The following is a 26054-nucleotide window of genomic DNA, read 5'->3' as shown; positions in this document are numbered from 1 at the left end:
TTTGGACCCAATATGCATCATATCCTATCAGCGACAAATTTTTCAAAATATGTGAAAACATTTTCACAGATTTATTTTGTGAGACGTAGCAAAAGTTGACTTTAGTATTCAAAATGTTGAAAAACAAATCAGTGATCCTCCCCTTATGTTTATAATCAAACCACCTGTTGAGAACGTGTAAGTAAACACTTGAATTAACTCCATTTGTCTCAAACTCTGTGCCGAAGTTCATATCAAGTACCCATGTGCACTCTGTGTTTAGTGTAAATTAATTATTAATCAGACCTTTTGGACGTCTATTCATCCACGTAAGCGTACACAGACTTGTGTCTCTGAGTATCATCCCAGTTTCTCGAAAAAATATGATGTTTTCGCTGACACTCGTTTCATTTCTTGTACTACAAGCATATGCAAGAGGTAAGTTTTAACTTTTGTGGGTTCGTAAATTTGTACTTTGTTATTCCTCAAAGGAAAGCGTATGAGCACCAACGATATGCAGATCACACTGAAATTAGCGATCACTGCTTTTCTCCAGCATACATACACCCACAAATATAAAAGACATTACAATTGCAATTTGATGGAAATTTTACAAAACTGGAATTTTTAAATTTTTTTTTATTTTTTTTTTATCAGAGCACGCATGGAGTTATAAAGGCAATACAGGTGAGTATCAACTAATAATGTTGAATAATTTAAAAGATTTATTGACTATTCATACTATTACCAAGCAGAAACAAATTATCAAAAATTTATTAAAATAAAAGAATTCAATCATTTCATTTCGTTGTCATGAAAAACTAGATTACTCAGGTACATTGCAATCTGTTTTGCACATCTCGATTAGTCATTCACTGCGATTTTGTCATGTCATAACGAGCACTCTCTGAACTCATTAATACTGTCTTCTTATTAAATTGGAAATTATTAATGACAGTAATTTAATTGATGATGAAATTAGTACTATAATGGTACAATGTACTTAAATATTTGTTTAAAAATTTCATCACTGATGCGAAGGTCGCTGTGTCAAAGGTCAACCACCCCCATACAAATTTATACCTTATCACAGCCACAAAGGCTAAACTGATTTAGAACTGTTACAATATGTTATTTTCCATTTTACATGTAATTAATTTTTCCACCATTATTTGTTGTGTGTCATTCTAACAAAATACATGTGTGTGGTATGTACAGTGATTGGCGTGTTTTCGCTTCAGGTCAGGGTATGCAGCGTGTCCTCTAACATGACAGAATTTGTAGGGATCCAGAGTCAAAACGAAATTCTTAAAATTCAGTTGAGCCAGTTTGTTTGAATTCTGAGGAGAGAGGTCTTAGTTGAGAGAGGAGAAATTTGTATGTGATTGTATGGATGGTTTGAGACACAAATGAAAATGTTATGTCTCCTGATTTCCTTTGTTTTTTTCACTTAATTTGTTTAAAAAATGTAAATTTTATTTTTAAATTAACAAATTAACAACAAATAAGTATAGTAAGATTTTTTTTGAAATCATTCTGTCAAATGTATGATTTTCTGTTGCGACAATGACATACCAGTGAATTATCACAATTAGTTGCGTCACAGTAAATTTTTGTGTCTCAGTTGTGCGTCACATTAGCATCATATCGGGGGCACACTGGTTGTAGTTTCAATTCCCTCATTCAACTGCTTGCATTCAACAGTGTAAACTTATATACATTCGGCCACATCACCAAATGTTAGTAGATTTTGAAGAATAACGTCCTAGTGAAGGGGGATGATTTAAAAACTTGAGTCATACCTGTGAGCTGTTCCTGTCCTTAGCTTAGCGCATATGGTTATTAAATACCATGGGATTATGTTTTTTTCCTCTCATTAAAGCAGAGGCTGCTGGATATGTATGGGGTCCTCTGGCCATCAGTATAGCAAAACAGTAGCTCAATTCTAATCGTAAGGTCAGGGTATTTGAATATGATGTAACTTTCGACATAGAAGTGCTTTCGACTGAATAGTTATGGATATACAGGTGTACACAGCCATGTATGTATGCACAGAGCTTATTCCATAAGTCTCTGTTTTCAGACTAAGTTCAAACTTTTTGGAGAACTGCACTATCTAGTATCAGATATGGGGGGGGGGGGTGATTATCATGTTTTTTATGATCTGATTGAAGATGGCTGATTGCAGCCATTTTGAGGGCAAAAATGGATGATATCATCCATTTTCACAATTCTGGAACTTGATCTAGACGGATGATATATACATTAAACATAATGGGACCTTGATGTAATAAAATTTCATTTTTTGATTAGGTTCAAAATGGCCAACTGGTGGCTATTTTGTCTAAAGAATGCAGTTTTGGATCCACAGTATCAGACATTAAACTTCACACATACATCATATCAGACATACGCACATGCATGTTTCATGATCCCATTAAAGATGACTGAATGGCAGCCATTTTAAGGCCAAAAAAGGCTAAAAGCCAAATGTTTGATTCATGCTTTTAAGATCTGCTTTCTTGATAACTTCTTACGTAATATACCATGCATTGGTTTGAATATAAGTTGCACAAATTTTTCATGTTAAAGCGAGATAGTCATCACCTGCGCATGCGTAAGAATTGAATCGCAAGCGACGATATCAGCACACGCTTAAAATGCAAAGGCTCATGGGTAGACGCTTGTTTGTAAACAATTACACCCTATGGCCATCTGATACATGCACAGATGATGACTCTCCCACTTTAAAGTTTCATTCATGCAAAAAAATACATTTTGGAAAGAGGAGAGGTACACCATGTCAAACCATAATGAAGTAAGCCGTACATATAGTAAGGTATGTCTGAACAATGATAATCAACAGATTATGTGTGTTAATCTCTGCCAAAGTAGTTGGTGTGTTTGTTTGTACGCAGATAACTAAAAAAGTTGTGGACGAATTTACATGACATTTTTAAGAGGGATTGAACAATAACCTATTGATTAGGACTTTAAGAGGGGGGCTAGACTTTGTTGTCATGGAAACTGTAATTTTTAGAAGGATTCTTCAAAATTACCAACAAAATTTATGAATGTTTTTTTTTCACATTTTTAGGAAGGGTTTATTGCCTTCGAAATAAAAGCCATTAAATTATCCCGTTTAAGTACCGGAAATATATACATCTTTAAAAGTATTTAATGGCACAACCATTATACTGTAAAATAACTAATTTTTACTGAGTTTAAATTTCGCTGATTTACCATTTCAGGCATATTCAGTGCGTTTTAAATTCACGGTTTTATCATTTAGTTAATGTGTTCTATGCTAAATTTTACATATTCACTGGGTTTTAATTTAGCGCATTTTCCAGTCAGCGAAATAAGCAAAATTAAAACCCAGTGAATAATTGACCCCTTTACAGTATGGTACTCCCACTCAAATAAATTGGGTTCAATCTGGTACTGCATGAAATTATCAGATATTAAAAAAACCATATACTGCATTCTTATTGTCAGGTCCTGAACACTGGTCAATGAATTATAAACACTGCGCTGGGGAAAGACAGTCGCCGATAAACATTGACACAACTAAAGTGATCAAAAAAGATCTTGGACCTCTGACATGGATAGGTATGAAAGGCAAACTTATAGATGAATCCAGACCATCTGCTATGCAGATACTTAACAATGGACATACAGGTAAGAACATTCTATACAAGCTATGGTGTTTTGAAATATATGTTATAGGTCCCCCTGAAAATGAAGGGAAGGGGAGGGAGGGGAGGGGAGGGGAGGGTGGTTCTAAAGGATTGTATGTATAAAGATTGTGAATTGTACATGTAAAAGCATAAGAATTTGTGTATAGAAATGTAATGTAGATAATGATATGAATATGAGATTATTACGAAGGTACCTCAAAATATGCATTAAGACAGTACAGCGAGAGTATCGACCAACAGCACGCTGTAACTTATGGTGACAGATGCATAATAATAAAATATATGCCGTAAGAAAAAGAAATATCCAGAGACCCCCTCAAACGGATCACCCCTATGTCACAACTTCACCATTTACAAAATTCTTTCTTTCAATAGATCTATTTTTTTTCCAAACAAACCATTTCGGAAAGCTGTGAATTAATGTCTCTTATATCCAATATTTAGAAATTGTTCATAATTCCAGCAATGAATGTATAACTGAACTGATAGAATTCTTTTGAATCATTTCATTAGCCCCTGCCAAACATGGAATTGTCTAAACAGGAGCTTATAGTTTTGGTTCCATGCGTCGATGTGCTCTTCCCATGCATGAACAAATTTTATTCAAACTTGGTACACATGTGATGTACTAAGTATTACACAATTTTTTTTTTATGTATTTATATTAAACGGTTATTTTGGGGCATTTATGATCAAAAAAGGCTTTTTTTCGGTCAATAAAATGTTAAAAATGTGTGCTACACCATAACTCTTAATGTTAATTATATTAGATTTTCACAATAATTTCTACAAACACGTATCAGTATAACTTACAGATCACATCCTTTTTGTTTTTGGATCTATGCATGTTAAATCTGGTTTTGGATCACAAAATGCAAATTTTGGTAAAGAAAGCAGCTAATAAAGGGTGAAATGATATTTTGCCCCATCTGCATTGCATTTGCATTTCATTCATAAAAATTAAATTATTTAAGGTATTTAATCGTAACTAGTAGGATGGCCAAATAATGTTAGATTATTAATATTAAGTAGCTCATGAATATTAATTAGCGATCAGCACTCAAATCAGGCTGGGCAGGACCCTGTATATAGGTGATGTGCAATATATATCATATGTTGATAGACACAATTTCACAATCAAAGTGAATTGAAAGTTATTTTTGGGGTTAAAATATATAGTTTTTGGTCAAAAGGAATAGGGTGAAAATTATGTTATTGCCTGTTATTGACAATGCATTGATCAATTTCATTCAAACTTCACATATGCCATAATGGGTACAAATACACAATCAAAGTCTATGTTGAATGTCTTTTTGTTCACAATGCATCAGTTTTGGTCTTCAAAATTGGGTGAAAATTTATTTTTCTCATACTTGACATGCACAGATCGTAAAACAAAATCGAAAGTTACGCAGGTAATGTTATTTACTTTATGCCTTGTATATTCATGTTATTTAAAAAAAAATATTTTGTGCAAGGTGACAGTTTCTAAGTGTTGCTGTTGTCCTCTGATATCTTTTTTTAAAAAACTAATGCCATGTTCTCTGTTCCAATATCTTTTGTTTTTCAAACTTCTAGCATGTTCTCTGCTTAGTTGGAACAATGCCAAAAACTATTGACAGTAACTTATCAAAAAGCATGCTTTAAATTATCAAGATAATCTGAACTCACTTAATTTATCATATGTTTTTCTAGACTACATTTTTTACATACCAACGTAGTAGTAGTACAATGTAAGTAACTGTATTTTGGATAGAGCTGACTTAATCCCTGAATTACTGTAGAATATTTTATTTTCAGTGACAATGAAATCTTGTGAAAATAATTTTTATTCTCAATGGTCTACATAGCATATAAATAACTTCTATTGTTTCTTTGAGTTTGAATGTGATAAAAGTCACTGTGCTCGAAGGTGAGAGAACATGATGCAAGTTATTAGTCCCCGTCCGAAAACTGGATTGACCTCTGTGTGGCCATGCATTTGGACATATATCTTAGACATCCCTGGACATAATATTATACATATGCGTATCATTTTGTTTCATGATCTGATTCAAGATGGCAGTATAGCGGCCATTTTTGTGCTGAAAAATCATTGAAAACAAGCATTTCTGGAAACAGGTCTCTGCTGTTTACAGATGGATTTTGTTCAAACTTGGTACATACATTATACATTATGAGTCCCTGATGCATGCCATTTTGTCTTTCAGATCAGATTTAAAAATGGCTGACTGACAGCCTTTTTGTTTTAATGAATGCAGTTCTGACCATCGTCCCTCAACACGGTGCTCTGAGATACTTTGACTGATTATACTCACATTTTATATAATCATTATACATCATTTCATAAATATACAGACCTATTGGTTTGACGATCCAATCCAAAATGGCCGAATGGTGGCTATTTTTGTGCTAAAAATCATCAAAAATCAAGCATTTCTCACATTCTGGAATCGGATCTCGATCGTTTATAGATGGAATTCAACTTGGTACATACATTAGACATTATTTTTTTTGTTTTGTTTTAACATGCTTTGACCAATTATATTAAAATTTTATAATTCATTAAACATCATGTCATACATATGCAGATGTATTGGTTTGATGATCTGATGCAAGTTGGCCGACCAGTGTCCATTTTTTTTTAATTAATGCTGTTCCAGAGTAATATCTCTCAATATGGACAAGTACTTGTTTGACAATCAGATACAAGATTACTGAATTTCAAATATATTTAAGTTAAAAAATCATCATAATCAAGCATCAGCTTCTGGATCCATATCTATATATCCATTTGTTTAGTTCAAAATATATTACTATAAACAAAACAATATATCTTAAATTTGATATCTAATGGGGACTTTGCCATGCATGGCTTATTTCCATTTGTAATGCAGTGCATGCAATCTCTGCAGATAATATGTCACAATCGTGTACGTGTATGTCCAAACATTTGCTTTGTACATGTAGCTTTTCCTTATTATACCAACTTTGTTTCTGCTCAGTTCAAGTGAACCTTAAAGGTGACTACTATGCATCAGGAGGTGGCTTACCAAGTGGATACAAGGCAACGCAGCTTCACTTTCATTGGGGTGAAGATAAGAAACGTGGATCAGAGCATCAGTTAAATGGTAAACAGTATCCCGGAGAGGTAATAATCTCTGTTTAATACAATGATATTACCATCATTTCTCATTTATTGACCATTTTTCAGTATAATTTTTTTGTTTATTTCATGTTCATCATCAATTCTGATGATGTAATAGAACACAAAACAAATTATACTTTCCTGTGATCTTTGTAGGTGCACCTTGTCGCTTATGATTTCATACGTTTCAATAGTCTGGAGGAGGCGTTACAGAATCCCACTGGTGTTGCAGTTTTTGCAACATTTATTGATGTAAGTAGAATGTTAGAAAAACTTAGTTGCTTCATATGTGTTTGTGATGCTCGTTTTGTTTGGCAACTCTATGAAGGAACCAATAGCAGTCATAATGATTGGTGAAGGAGACAATTGTAGTCATAGTGATTGGTGCAAAAAGCCAATTGTAGTCATAGTGATTGGTGAAGGAGACAATTGCAGTCATAGTGATTTGTGAAGGAGACAATTGCAGTCATAGTGATTTGTGAAGGAGACAATTGCAGTCATAGTGATTGGTGATGGAGACAATTGTAGTCACAGTGATTGGTGAAAAAGACAATTGTAGTCATAGTGATTGTTGAAAGAGACAATTGTAGTCATAGTTATTGGTGAAAGAGACAATTGTAGTCATAGTGATTGGTGAAAGAGACAATTGTAGTCATAGTGATTGGTGAAAGAGACAATTGTAGTCATAGTGATTGGTGAAAGAGACAATTGTAGTCATAGTGATTGGTGAAAGAGTCAATTGTAGTCATAGTAATTGGTGAAAGAGACCATTGTAGTCATAGTGATTGGTGAAAGAGTCAATTGTAGTCATAGTGATTGGTGAAAGAGTCAATTGCAGTCACAGTGATTGGTGAAAGAGACCATTGTAGTCATAGTAATTGGTGAAAGAGACCATTGTAGTCATAGTGATTGGTGAAAGAGACAATTGTAGTCATAGTGATTGGTGAAGGAGTCAATTGCAGTCATAGTGATTGGCGAAGAAGACAATTGTAGTCATATAGTGATTGGTGAAAGAGACAATTGTAGTCATAGTGATTGGTGAAAGAGACAATTGCAGTCATAGTGATTGGTGAAAGAGACAATTGTAGTCATAGTGATTGGTGAAAGAGACAATTGCAGTCACAGTGATTGGTGAAAGAGACAATTGCAGTCATAGTGATTGGTGAAAGAGACAATTGTAGTCATAGTGATTGGTGAAAGAGACAATTGCAGTCATAGTGATTGGTGAAAGAGACAATTGTAGTCATAGTGATTGGTGAAAGAGACAATTGCAGTCACAGTGATTGGTGAAAGAGACAATTGCAGTCATAGTGATTGGTGAAAGAGACAATTGTAGTCATAGTGATTGGTGAAGGAGACAATTGCAGTCATAGTGATTGGTGAAAGAGACAATTGCAGTCACAGTGATTGGTGAAAGAGACAATTGCAGTCATAGTGATTGGTGAAAGAGACAATTGCAGTCATAGTGATTGGTGAAAGAGACAATTGCAGTCAGAGTGATTGGTGAAAGAGACAATTGTAGTCATAGTGATTGGTGAAAGAGACAATTGTGGTCACAGTGATTGGTGAAAGAGACAATTGTGGTCATAGTGATTGGTGAACGAGACAATTGCAGTCATAGTGATTTGTGAAGGAGACAATTGTAGTCATAGTGATTGGTGATGGAGACAATTGTAGTCATAGTGATTGGTGAAAGAGACAATTGCAGTCACAGTGATTGAAAGAGACAATTGTAGTCATAGTGATTGGTGAAAGAATCAATTGTAGTCATAGTGATTGTTGAAAGAGACAATTGTAGTCATAGTGATTGGTGAAAGAGACAATTGTAGTCATAGTGATTGGTGAAAGAGACAATTGCAGTCATAGTGATTTGTGAAGGAGACAATTGTAGTCATAGTGATTGGTGATGGAGACAATTGTAGTCATAGTGATTGGTGAAGGAGACAATTGCAGTCATAATGATTGGTGAAAGAGACAATTGTAGTCATAGTGATTGGTGAAAGAGACAATTGTAGTCATAGTGATTGGTGAAAGAGATAATTGCAGTCATAGTGAATGGTGAAAGAGTCAATTGCAGTCATAGTGATTGGTGAAAGAGACAATTGTAGTCATAGTCATTGGTGAAAGAAACATTTTTAGTCATAGTGATTGGTGAAAGAGACAATTGTAGTCATAGTGATTGGTGAAAGAATCAATTGTAGTCATAGTGATTGGTGAAAGAGACAATTGTAGTCATAGTGATTGGTGAAAGAATCAATTGTAGTCATAGTGATTGGTGAAAGAGACAATTGTAGTCATAGTGATCGGTGAAAGAGACAATTGTAGTCATAGTGATTGGTGAAAGAGACAATTGTAGTCATAGTGATTGGTGAAGGAGACAATTGTAGTCATAGTGATTGGTGAAAGAGACAATTGTAGTCATAGTGATTGGCGAAAGAATCAATTGTAGTCATAGTAATTGGTGAAAGAGACAATTGTAGTCATAGTGATTGGTGAAAGAGACAATTGTAGTCATAGTGATTGGTGAAAGAGACAATTGTAGTCATAGTGATTGGTGAAAGAGACAATTGTAGTCATAGTGATTTGTGAAAGAGACAATTGCAGTCATAGTGATTGGTGAAAGAGTCAATTGTAGTCATAGTGATTGGTGAAGGAGACAATTGTAGTCATAGTGATTGGTGAAAGAGATAATTGCAGTCATAGTGAATGGTGAAAGAGTCAATTGCAGTCATAGTGGTTGGTGAAAGAGACAATTGTAGTCATAGTGATTGGTGAAGGAGACAATTGCAGTCATAGTGATTGGTGAAAGAGTCAATTGTAGTAATATAGTGATTGGTGAAGGAGACAATTGTAGTCATAGTGATTGGTGAAAGAGACAATTGCAGTCACAGTGATTGGTGAAAGAGTCAATTGCAGTCATAGTGATTGGTGAAGGAGACAATTGTAGTCACATTGATAGGTAAAAGCCAATTTCTGCATAGCTTGTGAATGAGGCTATTGCAATCACAGCGACTGGTGAAAGAGCAAATTGCAGTTACCGCAGTAGGTCATAGTGATTTTTTTCTCAATAATTAAATCTTAATTTCAGATTGGTAAAAAAAATAATGATGGGTACAATGCAATTATAGATGGGATGGATGAAGTGGAATTCAATGGTAAGTGTTTTTCTTCAATTGTAATGTCACGTCTCTGTTTTTCTTACTGTATGTAGATCTGACATGCATGCAAGCCTGATATAAAATGATATAAAATGATGATGTAACATGTGAAATACACAAAATGTTATGATTTAAAATGTGAAATACACAAAAAACTGATGATGTAAGATGTGAGCTACACAAGAAGTTATGATGTAAGATGTGAAATAAAAAATGATATAAGATGAGAAATATACAAGAAATGATGATGTAAGATGTGAAATACACAGGAGATTATGATGTAGGATGTGAAATACACAAAAATGATGATGTAAGATGTGAGCTACACAAGAGGTTATGATGTAAGATGTGAAATAAAAAATGACATAGATGAGAAATATACAAGAAATGATGATGTAAGACGTGAAATACACAGGAAATTAAAGCGGGGGAGTTGTCACCTGCGCGTGCGTCAGATGGCCATAGCATGTAATTGTTTATAAACAAGCATCTACCCATGAGCCGTTTTTAGCATGTGTTGTTATCGTTCCTTGGGACTCAATTCCCGCGCGTGCGCAGGTGACCACCCTCTAGCTTTAAGATAAACAAAACAATAAACAAAAAAATGATTATGTAATATAGTTTCCTGGTTTTTACGTAACTGAATACATGCCTGTCACAGTGTCAATTCTATAACCAGTCATTTATAACCTGAAATTTGGCTATTATAACAATAACTTGGAGTTATGTTTATTTCTGCAGGTGAAGTTTATGATTACCAGAAAACGTTTCCTATACACCCATTAATGTCAAATAAGAGGAACGTTTTCTACAGATACGAAGGATCGCTGACGACTCCTCCATGCTACGAAAGCGTCTTATGGACAGTCTTTAAAGAGCCAGTCAGAATATCTCAACGACAGGTAACCTGTTTGATTGAAATTCATTGTCCACTATATTCTCAGTATATTTTTTTGCATAATAATGCTTAGTGTTGACTTTGTTAATATAAGGTCCAGATCATTCAGCTTAAATTAACAGCATGGATAACAACACTTTTGTTTTTGTGTTGCTGTACATAACTGCACACTATACTGTACACTTTTAAAGAGACATTATGTGTAACTCCATAATTTGTTTTTCTACATTCTAATTAGGTAATTGCTATAAAATTTATATATAGGGTTAATCTGTATACACCAATGATCTTCCCTACTTTTTGTAGTCCATTTCACACCTTATGCTATGATCCCCCCCCCCCTACAAATACAGGGCAAGCCATGTGTAGTTTAAAGGGCAGTAGTCGTCGTGCCACGCATGCGCGAGATATATGGGTCTCATATAATCAAAGATGGGCAGATCAACGAGTACAAACTGAGACGTTACTAAGCTTTAATTAGGTATTTTTAGGTGATTGGAAGGTATCGAAAAAGTCACCAGCGGTAATTAGTACAAGTTGCACCCAGGTCAAGCCTCATACTTGTGATTTCCATTAGAAGAGCGCATTGGATTGTGGGAAAATCAATGTGTTATCAACACAAATGTCACATATGCACAGCGCGACGACCGTCACCCTTTAACTATGTTTTATCTTCATATCACTGACTACCAGTAGTTTGGGCATAAAACAATCAATCTGTTTTTGAAAATTGTTTATGATTGCAAATTCTCTCACGAATTGTTAAGATGATTTTTGCTAGTGTCCGTGTGTTTTTTTAATATGCTCTGATGCATGTAAGTGTGACCCTTATAAATCCAGGTTTTTTACACATATTCATTTGTTAACTTGTTTTTGCAGATGCAGTTCTTCCGTGAAATGCTGCTTAACAGGCCAGATGAATATATTACAGACCCGTCACAGAACGACACTTTACTACTGGAGGAACTTGAAAAGATGAATGAAACCATCCAAGTAGAGAAACGCAGTGCTGATAACGACACTTACGTCCCTGAACCTGAAGTTGATGACGGTGAAGATGGCAAAGAAATGATACTTCGTCAATTGATCAATAACTTCAGACCAGTCCAGAAACTCAATGGCCGCTCTGTCACCGCCAGTGAGCCATCAGCCATGGGGCTATCCACTTCTGATGAGACTTCTTCTGAAGATAGCGGTACTTATCTAGCGCCCTCTATGGTCATAAGTTTTATGATGTTACTTAGTTCTATAATATTGAGCTGAGCTGAAACTTCTTAAATGTTTGAATGTTTTATAAATTCCAGCAAAAAAGTCTTTTCAGATTTGTTACTAGTTTTTGTTTGTTTTGTTCTCTTACACAACTTGTTGACAAGTTATCGTTATCGTGATATATTGTGTAGCTTTGCTGGCCATTTATACACACAACTATAATTAATCTGGTTTGATGTTTCTAGTATTTCTAAATCCACTATTTTGTTGTTTTAAATATTTCTAAGTTTGTTATAAAAATCTCTAATCCCCCTCTAGTTCAGTATTTCAAAGATCTCTCTAATCCTCTCTCTAGTTTAGTATTTCAAAGACCTCTCTAATCTCCTCTCTAGTTCAGTATTTCAAAGATCTCCAATCTCCTCCCTAGTTCAGTATTTCAAAGAACTCAAGATATCTTGTGAATACCATCTTCTTTGCATTTGGTATATAGCATATTTTTAAGCAATACCCCCTCCCTTCCTCTATATGTGTATATACACAAGCTGGGGCGTACATGTACGCGAGTGCATATGTGGAGTAAATTGTGCTTTGGCAGGGATTATTGCTATTATAACAGTATTATTTTCCCCATAGCTTTTAGTGATCGAAACAACAATGAAGTGATAAAGAACAAGAAAAAACAGTAGGCCCTGGAACAAGCATTTTTCCATTTTCGATAACATAAATTCTAACATGCTGTAGTTGAAATTAAGTTCATCTTAAAATCATATTTCTTTGCGGAGATTTTAATAGATTTGATGTCGTCATAATAAACCTATTTTTGAAAAAATATTAGTTGCGAATAGCACTGTATGCTTTGACAACTTTGCACAGCTAGGCTGGATGAATTGGTCAAAAGCAGCGATGCTTGTATGAGAGAACTAGTGCAAACATCAGACTATTAATACTGGTTTTGCTTACTCCTTTTCGGCCAAGTGACTTTCTCATTTAACAAACTTTCTGTATATCATAATGTTCATGGTTGTTTTTATCAGCATAAAACAGAATCAAAACCAATTTTCAAAAGATTTAGTATCAATATTTGGTATTCATATTCTAGGGCGTAACTTAGAAATCATATCCCATGGATAACGTTGCATAATGCCCCATGTATTGATGCAACTGGTATAATATAATACTTCATATGTCAAATTTGTTCAGTGTACATGTATTTTAATTTAAGAAAATATATTGCCATAAATTATTCATGAAAGTAAATTGATACTGTCAAAAATGTATACAATGTATGAAAATAATGAGGTAAACACTGCAAGGTAAACTTTTTTGTAGTCGTTGTCAATTTTAACACCCCCCTCCCATTAAGTTTCATGCAAACATTGTTATATTTTCATTGTAAATTAAAATAAATGTTAAATTTAGCCAATTTTCTGTGAAAACACTCTGCAAAACCTTGGTTAGGAAAAGCAGCTGTGGCCTAAACACGTGCAGCTTAAAGAAATAGCATCAGTCTGATTACACCATCTTTGTTACCAGTGAATGTTGAAATTAATTAAAATAAAATAATAAATAAATAAAACTCTGACACGTGGAACTGGTTGTACAATATATATTTTATTCTGACTGTACAAAACAATAATACATGTACATACATAACAAAACATGACTACATTTAATAGTCATAACATTGCATTAAAAATAAAAAAAATGCATATTATTATGCAAATGTCTCTCCATTTGAATTTCACTTTAATAACCGCCATCACTATATTGTTTTGAACACCGAAACAGCAACATTAGTATATACCACTTGAGATCAGTATATGATTAAAACTAGTAGAGTCAAACTGTTTCATTATATTAAGAGATACTTTACATCCAATCAATATGCAGATTGGAACACATGAGCTCGACTTGATAATGACCCCAATTAACTGGAAACGTCAAACTAATACTAAAGGACAGGTTGAATATCAATAAAAGATACAATTCATCTTCAATTTATTTCATATTGTGTAAATTGAGATATATGACAAATGAACCCTCTCCCAAATAATTAAATAGAGTGTGCGGGGACGCAGTCTCTAGTGTGTTACATAAACTAGTAAATCAAATTTGAATTACTCGGAGGTTTTTCTAGAAAAAAACTGCAAGAGGGAGCACTGAAATTCAGCGACGCAACCAAGTTGGGGAGATAGGGTTCTCTCTATACCAGGGTGGAGTTTTTGATAATTCTAAGTTAAAATGGAGCATTCTATGGCTTCCTTGGGGGCCAAAATTACTATAAGACAGGTCACAGTTGAAGACTGTGGCCACATGTGATCCCTGGTCAATAAGAATCTGCTCCCCAGGGTAAGGGGGCGCATGGCCATAGCATGAAGACACTGCGCCCCTGTTCCCTCGTTTAAAAAAAAAACCTGATTACTTGTAAACTGCACGCACTTTACTGAACAGTTCTGATTCAACAACATATTAATGATCTAGAGGATTGCATGGCAAACTAGTCAGTAACAATAGCTGGCAATGGTGCTGGTTTTGATGATAGTCCAGATAAAAAGTGGGATTACACATGGTTTTGAAAAAGCTGATACTCTTGTTCAATGGCAAATATATTTCATAGTATGTTGTAAGTGGAGTTCTGTTTAAGTTGAATTGTTAGGGTAGGTAAGCACTCTCTACAGTACAAATTCCTGTACATTTTGCTACGTAGTATTTTAAATAATTATTGCTAGCAGAATTATTATTGAATCGGAAAAACTCTTGTGAAATCAAACTGTTTACAATACAAAAACACATTTCCTATTATCTGTTTGTTACAAAGCAACAACTGATTGGTTGATTATGAAATATACCTAGAATTGTCTGACATAAGAGAAATTTGCATAAGGTAAGTGCCATAGAGGGCGCCTGTCCTTTGGTAGACTATGCAAGTCACCCTGAAATCAAACCATAATCGGTCTTTCCTGCCAAGATACTGAAAACACAACAGGGATGATCTGAGGAAGATAGATTCACATGGAGATAGGAATGTACCGGTATAAAATAAAAATAAAAACTACCGTACACAGTTTTTTTTTTTTAATTTATGTCTAACAAAATTAATTATTATAGTAATGCATTATCATTATACATTCATTTCAGATTACCAACGCAGTATTTGTTTGCATGAATTTCGAACACACACTGCACGACGACCACCGCACTTCAATATTTTATCGGCATAAATGTAGATTTAAATGAAAGGTTGTGATTCTACTACTGGGACGTTAGTTTGTGCCGCCCTCTTTGCGCAAGGCTAATCACTAAATGGACGACGGTAAGATAATTGGTTGCTGCAATAAGATTCTCGACTGTTATTTTGAGGTTTTAAATGAAATTTAAATATAATGATCATAAATCAATGGACAAACTGAAATCATTCTTTATATATCAGGCTATGTACAGTAAATTTATATCTTGTTGCTCTACGAACAGTTCAAAAGTCATTTCGTACTGACTCGACTTGACTCAACTTAACTGAGCTACAATTATAATTTAATTTTTAACTGAACAAAATAAATATTGACATTATATAATGATAGTGACGGCAAAACTTTTGGAACTATTATAAGTAGCACAAATAAACCCTGTTTTTGCTGACTGAAAAATTAATTTCATAAATATAATATAATATACTTTTAAGTATTTGGAAACCGGATGTACCGGTAGCTGTAAACTGGTAAATGAAATTTATCAATATATACATATTTTTCTAACAATTCTTAATTTGCACATGAATACTATACGCTACTTGAGATATCATACAATCAGCCTGGTAGGTTAGTGCAAGTTTTTTTTTTTTCCTTTTGAAGAGGGTATTCTTTTCTTACATACAAGATTATTCCGTCCTAACATAAAATTTCCCCAAAACAATTCTGGTTATTCAATTCAAATTACTATAGGAACAATGCTGAGTTATCAACTCAAATTTAATATTGTTTCTCTGTCTGCTATTCACTGTTGAAGTTAATTCAAATCCAATTTGGTTTGTATAATCTTGTATTTGTAAACTTTCTATATTAAAGAGAAGACATTTTTGATTTTTGATTACAACACTATTAAAACGATAACATTGGAATGTTGAAATGAACATTGCTTTTCTTTCGATAAGTAACAATAGCTTACCACTTCACAATTGTAAATATAATTCTATCACCTACTTTTTCGGGGGGGGGGGGTGTATGCTGCAGCAATGTTTGTGCAATCGTGTAGGTAGACGAACCCTGAAGATGTACGGTAATTTAATATATAATTACATTTCATTGAATTTACACTTTCAGAATTTTCAAAATTTGTAAGCATCTCCAAGGACAAAATTCTGCAAAAGTAAATGTGTCTACAGCGTGGACTATTGAGCAGCAATTACAAATCTTTAAAGTGGAATGCGTTATGGGAGTATCGCCATATTGCATTATTGATAACATAATTTTTAAGTTTTCTTTTTTTACTTTCTAAAACCACTGCAGCGATGACTTCTCACTTGGAGTTTATTTTTGCTACCTGGTGAAATCAGCAAAAACAATGCCTAATGGAAGTATCTCTAATGCATTGCATTTGCTATAAATCAATAAATTACATACATGATACAATAAATTACTATTTACAGTGAATAGTAAAGCACCATTGTCGTTGTACTATGTCTTGTACAATTTGGGCCACACCACAGCGTCTTTGATATTGAACTACACCAAGGCATATTCGATAGGGGCTCACACCATGACGTGTTTGATACCGATCAAAACTAGTTGTATTTGATATAGCCCAACACCTTGATCCATGGAGACAACACCGTGGCATGCTCAATCCGGTCGTATATCATAGTATGTTTCATGCGACCCCAATGCGACATCATGCAAGATAAATCAATTGTTTATATGTAATTAGAATGCGATCAGCGTGACAAAAATGATGCTTTAAAATTGTAGTTAAAATAAAACATAAACTATCTATAAACTCATCTCTTGACAAAAACTTGACAACAATATACTTGTTCATTAAAACCATGAGTGGGTCAGCCTTTGCTTATCAGCACTTCCTGATGATGTCTGCGAAAGCAGATTATTTCTCATTTTCAATTTTCCAAGTTCTTTTTGAACCAAGAATGTTGAGAATTGCAATTTAAGACAAAGTGACGTTTATCTTGCCAAAACAGAACATATCAGTAAAAGACAATAAATTAGTAACGAGTAAGTCAGTATAATGAACATATATAAAATAAAGTCATTTAAAAAAAAGTTGAGTGTATACTTTTAAATCGGGCAGTATTCTTCTTAGTTGTTTGGAGCGCCTTCTTCCGCACCACTTTTACGACTGTCCGAATGAGTTTCCTACAGATGGGAAAAATAATTATTCGATTGAATGATATTCATATTTCATAATGTTAATTTCTACTTGATTACCAATCGATACATGATATCTATATATATAGAAATATCATTTATTTAAATTCTAATACAGGGTATTCCTATTTATCATACGGCCTCATCGATTCAACAGTAAAAACTAATTCTGTTTATTTTTTTTGTACAGCCGTAACTATTTGTAATTGCTACACATGTTACCAACTCGACCACAGAGTGTTTCAGTGGTGTTCTCACAAATGTTTATGACCACTCATCAACAACTGTATGTTTTGTGTACTCGGCATGTTCTAACTAGCGTTCACATGAATGAGTAAACAAAATTTGGTCATTTTTAAAATGTGAAAATTGAACAGTGCACATTTGGTCCCCAAAATGTACAGACCAATATCCATGTGAAACGCAGGGTCGAATGCTGTTCCATTTAGTAAACGCACCCAAAAGTGATTAGTGACCCTGGGGCGTAACGACCCATTCTCAAGTTAATTTGGACGGTGCTAGTTGATGGAGACACTCTAGTATTGTACACACGGCGATTTGTTTATGAATAAATTAGCATAAATTATCGCTCAGGAGAAGTTTTAACTTTTATTTGTCGTTTTCCCAGAGGGGTTTACAGTCGGGCAACTACGATAATGGTATGACTGTGTATTCACCCAGACATTACAATAATTGCACAGTTATATGCAGTTCACACCTGTACTATGAACATGCCCGGACCAATCACATTCAACCTTCACACATATGCCTTACAGAGATGCATGTATTTATGTCATCATCTGATTCAAGATGACTGAATGGCAGCCATTTTAGTGTTTCATCCAAATCAAGATTTCTGTTATTCTGAAACCAGAACTTGATTGTATAGCAAAAGCTTTCTTTCAAACTTAGTTTCAGTTTTGTTTACTATTGCATGACACACGGCCTGTGTCACATCAATGACTTGTCTTTGGATTTGATGAAGTCAATATAAATGGTTCAAAAAATTAAATAAACTTCTGGTCAAACTTCTAATCGAGCCAAAAAAACAGCCCTATATTAAAGTCCAAGAAGACTGTCGTGGTAGATACCACATGTCATTAAAATAATAATAATAAACACTATACTAAACAATACAATTATCCCCAATGTTTTCAAGTATGTATGACATTTCTTACGTGCATAGCCCTTCCTTTGGTTTCTATCGGCAACATCATTGACGCGATTGCAGCAAGTATGCATACACTTCCATATATGGAGATAGCTAAATATTCGGATATCCTCAACATGACCTAGAACAACAAGATACAAATATGATCACAAAATGTTTTTAACTTTGAACTAATAAATATACACCCTCTAGAGCCACAGTATGGCAATTCCATATTCCCTGTGGAATCAGACATAGGAATTATGATTGAGAAGTTAAGCAAATAAAGGAATAATGGTATTGACATACCTGAGCTACGAACGGTGTCAGTAACGCACCAACCCTCGCCATTCCACTACACGCACCAAGACCTATTGCTCTGACCGTGGTTGGATAAACCTGGGAAAAAAACAATAAGGATCATATTTCACTTATGTAACATGAAAAATATACTTTATCTCGAACAAAATATTAGGTTATTGAAGTTATACTATAACTCTCAGTCAAAAACAAATAAATATGACTTGCATATTTCTCTGTAGAAGCAAGAAAGCAATTATAATTTGCAAAATGAATTTGCTTGGAACAATAAAATATATAAAGGAAGCTTTGGATGATGCCCAACTTTCTGAATTACATGTTTTTGAGTGTTTAAATTGAGGAAACAATTTACAAGAAGAAGCAGATATATGATGAAAAGACTGGGAATGTGGGTTGAACCATTAGAATATCTCGGAGGGGTGTGTGTGTGTGTGTGTGTGTGACAATTTTCAAAACAACAACAAATTTAGTGCAGTCCTGGGAAAAAACTATCAAAAATAAAATAATATTCAGCAGTTTCATTATCTAAATACAAACAATCCCTCCCCAAACTGGGAAGTTGCCCTCCCCCCAAGTTTCCAATGGCCAATCCCTAATTTCCAACTGTACTAACCTCTGGAGTGTAGACGTATGCTGCCTGGAATGCACCAGAAATAAAAGCCCTGGCTATAAATAAAAATATCGTCAAAACCGTTCTGGAAGAAAAAGATATCAACACTGAGTATTAAAGGCAATATACAATCGCAGTCATATAATGTAATCTCCATATTGGCTCTCCCCCAGTTGGCTTTTCTATTTAAAAAAAAAAAAAAACTTTTTACTAAATTTTAATAAAATTATTTTCATTCATAATTCCAACATGTATACCTTGTGAAATGCATCTATGTTACTAATACAAGACTATTGGTAATAGTACAGTAATTTCGGCAGATTATGTAGTACAGTTGGAATAAACCGTGGCTTTGAGCTCGCTTTAATCTAGTGAAATTAAATGTTTAGATACACTGAGACGGTAAAATATTCCTTCCTGAAATTCATTCTTAACTAAAATGATATATCCATTTAAAGCGGGGGAGTCGTTACCTGCACATGCGCAAGATGGCCATAGCATGTCATTGTTTATAAACAAGTGTCTACCCATGAGCCTTTGCGTTTTTAGCATGTGTTGATATAGTCGCTTGGGACTCGATTCCCGTGCGTGCGCAGGTGACGACCCTCTCGCTTTAATATGTAAATAATAATGCTTGATACATGACACAAGATTGCTCCAATATAATTGGGCAATAACCAGGTGTACGTATTCAAATCAGCCAATCAACACTGAGTATTAATAACAATCTACTCACCTGGTTGTACATATACATATAAGAAAAGTAAATAATGAGAAAACTAAAAATTCTACTGCCATGGTTTTCTTGCGACCAATCCATTCAATAATAAAAAATGTAATAACCAGACCTGACAAAAAATAGGAAAGAACACGAGACATTAAATAATGTTGGGGATTACAACAGATTTTAGAGGAATACTGTGGAATACTTTATTTTCGCTGGAATTAATTTTCACTGAAAAGGCTTTTTGGGCGTTTTGTGTGGAATTTATTTTCACTGATTTTTGATGAGTTTAATGTGAAGTATAGGAAAAAAAGTATATTCGCTGGATTTTATTTTCACGGAAACATCCCTTCAGCGAAAATAGCGAAAATAAATTCCAAGCGAAAATAAAATATTCAACAGTAGTGGAAGAATTACACCCTCTATGGTGAAAGAAAGAAAGTTTTTACATACCTGGGAATTCAGCAATTGAGGTCCATAGTAAATCTACATAGTCTTTGGTAGACAAGCCTCTACAGTCGGTGTAACATATCTCTGGTGACCCAGCTGTATTAGCAGCATTCGTAGCTGTCAACGCAAAAGTAAACAAGACCATGAGTCATTAATCAGTTACAGTATTTGTTCGATAACATGCCTGGGTGGATGCGTCACAATTTGTTGCTGGCTCCAGAATCTCTCTAAAGCGTCACATTTCTTCAGAAAGCTACATTTTTGTCAAAAGACAATCTTTTGTTACTTTTCATATCAACTTACCACTAAGTAATTGCCATGGAAACAATTTGTAGTTTATTGCAGTGGTAGATTTCATCTGTTATCATCATGAAAGAAAAACTCTTTCAATATCTGTTTTACCATAACCAGATTTGTACGGTATTGACTGTTCTAAAACATTTTCTTATGAATATACAAAGTTAAAGTTTACATTTATCTTTTTACAAAAAACATTTTAAACATTCTTTTTTTCTTCAAAAAATCAATACTGGTAATCACATTTGAAAATTTGTGACACAACTTGATGCAGCTGTCTTTCTGGTTTAGTGATTCATTACAGTAGAAGTGCATCCTGTGACCTGGAATTCCTTTAGATTGGGAATATTGTACGTTGGATTTTCTGTGAGCACATATTTATAGACCATAGGGTCAATCCAGTCTATGATTGAGTGATATGTTAATTACCTGGACAAGAGCTACCAGACTGGAATAATTCTGTGGTCATCAACACAATACCATAATAAGAGAATGCATTGGCAAACCTGTAATAAAATGATAGATGCCAACATCATCATTAAATATTCTACAAATCAAGAATTATTCCACCTTGAAGTTGTATTCCCATTTGGCAAAAGTGAAAAATGTGGAAACATCATTCCCAGAACAAGATAAAAACAAAAAATGATGCTATTTTAGCTAAAAAAAATACAGTTTATTAAAAATAAATATTCACCCCTCACTTTCCTGTGCATTTCATTTTGAGATTACTAGAGTGTCTAATCCCTGTAATAGATGAAACTACAATGCACAGTCAACTGGCCTAGGTGATTATAAAATAAATTTGATTAATCTATCAATATTTAGTATATGGGGGCAGCCATCTTGTAACCAAAGCCATCATCTAGTTGTAAGGTTCTCACTGATTGGCTCCTGAGTTGGATGAAGATTTCAGTTTCAAAAACCCCAGGAAAGTGTTCTATGTTCTTCTTGTAATTAGGTGTTCATATGCAAGGGATTTTTGCACACAAAAATGATGAATTTGGCCAAATTTTATTAGAGGTTGTTGGCATAGTGTTGCACCAACAGATCATTTGACTGTGAAAGTTTTATATTTTATTTCTAATTTGTAAGAATCTGAAAAAAACAGTTTTTCAACTTGTGTTTTTATTTAGTTTCATAGTAAATATTGGTAAATTGATAAAATTTATTTTATTATTACATGTACGCTAGCTGACTGCTAAATGTAACAGACCTTCAAGGACAAAACAAAGCCCTTTAACTCAGTGTCAATTGTTTACAAATGTAGCTTAATTTAAAGGGGAACCGATACTATAAATAGGGGCAAGACCGCAATTAGTATGCTAATCCGAACCAAGCCGCTTACATCGTGGCGGAAGCTCAGAGAAATGTGCCATTTACGATGTTTAGAGATCAAGCTGTGATTCCGAATACATTTCTACGGGGTTATGAATATATATGTACGCTAGCGATTACAGTCATCTGGTTTGGCTTTTGATGAATAAATGTTGTTGTTTTCGGTTGAAATGTGCCGCGACAAGTAAAAAGAAGTTTAAAATGGTGGCTAATGTATGCAAAATGCCTGTCAATCACAGTTTGAGTAAGCGAACATAATAAGCATTAATTTACTTAGTGGACAGAGACGGAATTAATTACCCATGAGCACTAGGTGAAATCCATGGGATTGAGCAGTTCACCTTCAAGCAGCTTGCTTTACAATCTGTCCATTAGATGGGGTATATTATAACGACCTGATGAGGGTACTTCACAAGTTTGCAAAAATTAGGAAGCCAACTTTAAGATAATTTAAAGAAAACCTTATTTCAGCAAAACTTACCAGATAAACATCAATACTATAGTTGTCATTCTTAGTTGAGGTACAAATAAATCACTGAATTTTCCTCGTTTTTCCTGAGAAAGTGAAAAAAAAATCACAAAAGTGAATAATTAAATACATCGGATGGCACTGTCATAAGATTATGCAACTCATTGTAAAATAGAACAATTTAATGAAATTTAAGAAAAAATGTTAGCAATGTTGACTTTGTGCATTCAAAATCAAACTTTCAAATTAAAGTGCACCCTCTATGGCCAACTTTAATGTCACATTCCACACACTTTTCTTGCTTATTAATTATACAACTAGTACAGCTTCACAATGAAAATGGAGTGAAATGCTTTGAGAATTTGTCAAATGTGGGCAACTGGTGCCGTGCAAGGGATTGTTTTTGATACGTGTGGTGTCACATATACGAGAACACTAGCATTGCAGGCCACTTTTGATAAACTTTTTGAATTGTATACAAGTCACCCTCTAGCAGATATAGTATAATGAAACCATGGTGATAACTTACTGTTTTATCTCTGATCACAAGCTTACCAAGTGGCATTGGTTTATTATTCTCTAATGCTATTCTTTTTAAGGTAGCAAAAGCCGCTTCTTGTTTCCCACATGCCACCTGGTAACGGGCACTTTCTGGTAACCACTGTAAACAAACAGAGATGTTTAAATTGAACATCTGGATTAAATATAAAATTCAGCACTACCATAGGCTTTAGCTAAGTCTTCACCTGTCGCGAATAACAAAACTCTTTACCAAAATTCAATCATATTTGCTACAATAAATTATGTCACTTTCGCCACCAATGTTTAAGACTACTTTTAAACCATGAATGATTCTGATGAAATGGCCATCAATTAAAAGTATGTCAGCACGCACATAAATTAAATCATATTGCATAATATAAAGTGTTTGTTGTGGAGGAGATCCACTGGTTTGCTCATGATCATGAAGGCTGGAGAAGTTACATTGGTGCTTCATGCTCCAGTAGAGAGTAAAGGTGATAAAGTAAGATGTGTATTTCAATTTCTGACATTAATCTGATAGATTTCATGTTTGTTCATTTCTCCTCATTTGTGAAGTGGCTGAACAGGTTGATAATTAGGTAAGAAAAACAAAGTTGTATGTGCAAAATGTGACTAAAAGTCCTTTATCTTAACCCTTTGAACGACAACGTCAACTTTTAATTGTCACCTTTCAGAAAATAAACAGTGTAATTTTCTATATTTTTTTTTAACTTGATAAAGCCCTGTACCCAATGGGATATGATATCCATACGGTACAAAATTAACAAAACATTCTTAGAAAAATACATAAAAATATGAAAAAAGTCAAAATTTTGCAGGGAAAAATTAGAACATTCCAGGGGTTGAGTCCAGACTACTCATTACATATGGTGAGGTCCACCTAAAGACATCAAATGACACACATGTAAAAAAAAAAAAAAAAATGAAATTATTTTCTCTGTTCATTTTAATTCTTTTCAAACTAAGAATGGCTTATAATTTAGAAAAAGAGAATTGGTTAATGATTGAAATTGATAGATACCCAGCAGGAGACAGCGAATATTAGAACAGGAATAGCAGAGAATGCCAGCAGCCATCTCCATCCCAAGGTCGGCATGACAACCAGTGCCAGTGCCACTTCAAAACATGTCCCAATTGCCCAGAATACCTGTAATAAATAACATAGGTATAAGTTTATATATTGGAACACTGAAATAGGAAGGTGAAGTGAATAGACGTCATGATACAAACATCTTTAGTCTCATTATAAACACTATTATTATACATCTGTCATCGTAACACCATAAGTTACAGTGTGTCGTAATTTTACATATTACGGGGTATTTTCATCCTACCATATTAGGAAATGCGAATTCTAAATATGGAACGATTACGTGCGTAAGCGTCCTTTAATAATAAAAACAAACATGACTGCCACCAGGGTGTGACCGCACTCCACACAAAGAAGTTCGCTCATTCTGTTCTAAACTTTTTGGATTTCGGCATTCCCATCATGATGTATCTTTGGAAGGCAAAGATGTATAATAATAAGGATACCTCAAAGTACGCACTCAGACAGTACGCTGTTGCATCGACCTCAGCTGCGTGTTGGTCAATACTCTTGCTGTACTGTCTTCGTTCATACTTTGAGGTATCCTCATAATAACCTCATATTCTCTCGTAATTGCAGCATTTTCAACATTGTTAAAATCACATATTCAAACAATTTAAAACGCAGTTGGTAGAATTAGACCTTCTGATTGGTCAGTAACATGGCGATTATTGCTTGGTACAGGGTGTCTGCCGAAGTGACTGAAAATATATGTTGATGATAAAAGTTGAATTTTATTTATAACAAGCTTGACATGTTTTGTGTGGTTATAATCATGACTGAATAATCAAGCAATATTTGCATCACCTTAAAAATAAATTTAGTAATTCTATGTGTAAAACACACTAGATGATTTTCTATGTCAGTGCATGAAGTTTGCTATTTATTAAAACTGCTTACCTCAATAAAAACAACACATCTAGCTCTTGCAGTCGATGGAAGAAACTCAGCGTATAAAGTTACACTGCAAGAAACAAAATGAAACAGAATTCATTAAAATTGCAAGCAACAATGCACCAGTTTTCAGAAAGAAAAATGTCAGATATGAATATGATATAAGTAAAAATGTACTTATTGTTTGACTTACGACTGAGGCACCCCTCCAATCCCAAATCCAACAAGTCCTCGCAACAAAAGCATCCACAAAAGCGTTGGTGAGAATGCGGTGAGCACGCCATAATAAAATAACCATATAGAACACATGATGAGACCCTATGGTGATGGTGGATCAGTCGTGGGTTGTGGTGACGCACACAGTATGGATGCATGAAAAATGAAAATGAAATACAATTAAAGCAGTATTAAATACTATGTGTTATACAATACTCCAAAATATGCAGAACAAGATGGTGAATTATTTGAGGTCATGAAAACATCAAGTTGATAAAAGTTTGAGTTACTAAATGAGAGCATTAAACAACAAGACTTCATGTTGCCTGTAAATCAAGGTTCGGGTAATTTTTTGAGTAAAAACAGAAAATTGACTCAAATTTGTTGGCTTCAAAATTAGAGTGCATCCCCAGAAATATTGAAGAATATTAGAAAATGTTGCAGAGAAAAAGTCTGGTGAAAAGGTTAATTTTTAAGTACAAAT

The 26054-nt window shown here is 34.2% G+C and overlaps 2 protein-coding genes across 2 annotated transcripts in view; one reads left to right on the top strand and one right to left on the bottom strand.

The window, feature by feature from the left end:
• Positions 1-293: 293 nt before the first annotated feature.
• On the top strand, positions 294-12410 carry LOC100375427 (carbonic anhydrase 7-like). The gene is made up of 8 exons (XM_002735803.3): positions 294-417; positions 637-666; positions 3478-3660; positions 6686-6831; positions 6985-7080; positions 9917-9983; positions 10728-10888; positions 11764-12410. Exons 1-8 carry the CDS (start codon positions 363-365, stop codon positions 12145-12147), a joined length of 1122 nt encoding a protein of 373 aa, XP_002735849.1. The 5' UTR covers positions 294-362; the 3' UTR covers positions 12148-12410.
• A 1274-nt stretch (positions 12411-13684) lies between these two features.
• The window catches only part of LOC100375275 (synaptic vesicle 2-related protein-like), a 31093-nt gene continuing 18723 nt past the window's right edge, over positions 13685-26054 (bottom strand). The window contains exons 4-15 of the mRNA XM_006817850.3: positions 25548-25672; positions 25361-25424; positions 24392-24517; positions 23357-23488; positions 22840-22913; positions 21450-21526; positions 20727-20840; positions 20286-20397; positions 19553-19634; positions 18928-19017; positions 18647-18760; positions 13685-17456 (exon numbers count right to left, since the gene is read on the bottom strand). Of these exons, the coding sequence (XP_006817913.2) occupies positions 17400-17456; positions 18647-18760; positions 18928-19017; positions 19553-19634; positions 20286-20397; positions 20727-20840; positions 21450-21526; positions 22840-22913; positions 23357-23488; positions 24392-24517; positions 25361-25424; positions 25548-25672 (1167 nt within the window). The 3' untranslated portion in view covers positions 13685-17399. The remainder of the gene's footprint in view (positions 17457-18646; positions 18761-18927; positions 19018-19552; positions 19635-20285; positions 20398-20726; positions 20841-21449; positions 21527-22839; positions 22914-23356; positions 23489-24391; positions 24518-25360; positions 25425-25547; positions 25673-26054) is intronic.

The sequence above is a fragment of the Saccoglossus kowalevskii genome, chromosome 16 (genome assembly GCF_978046115.1).
Source record: "Saccoglossus kowalevskii chromosome 16, keSacKowa6.1, whole genome shotgun sequence".
Lineage (NCBI taxonomy): Eukaryota > Metazoa > Hemichordata > Enteropneusta > Harrimaniidae > Saccoglossus > Saccoglossus kowalevskii.
Note: the sequence above shows the minus strand (reverse complement) of the source record. Positions and strands in the feature narration are given on the sequence as shown.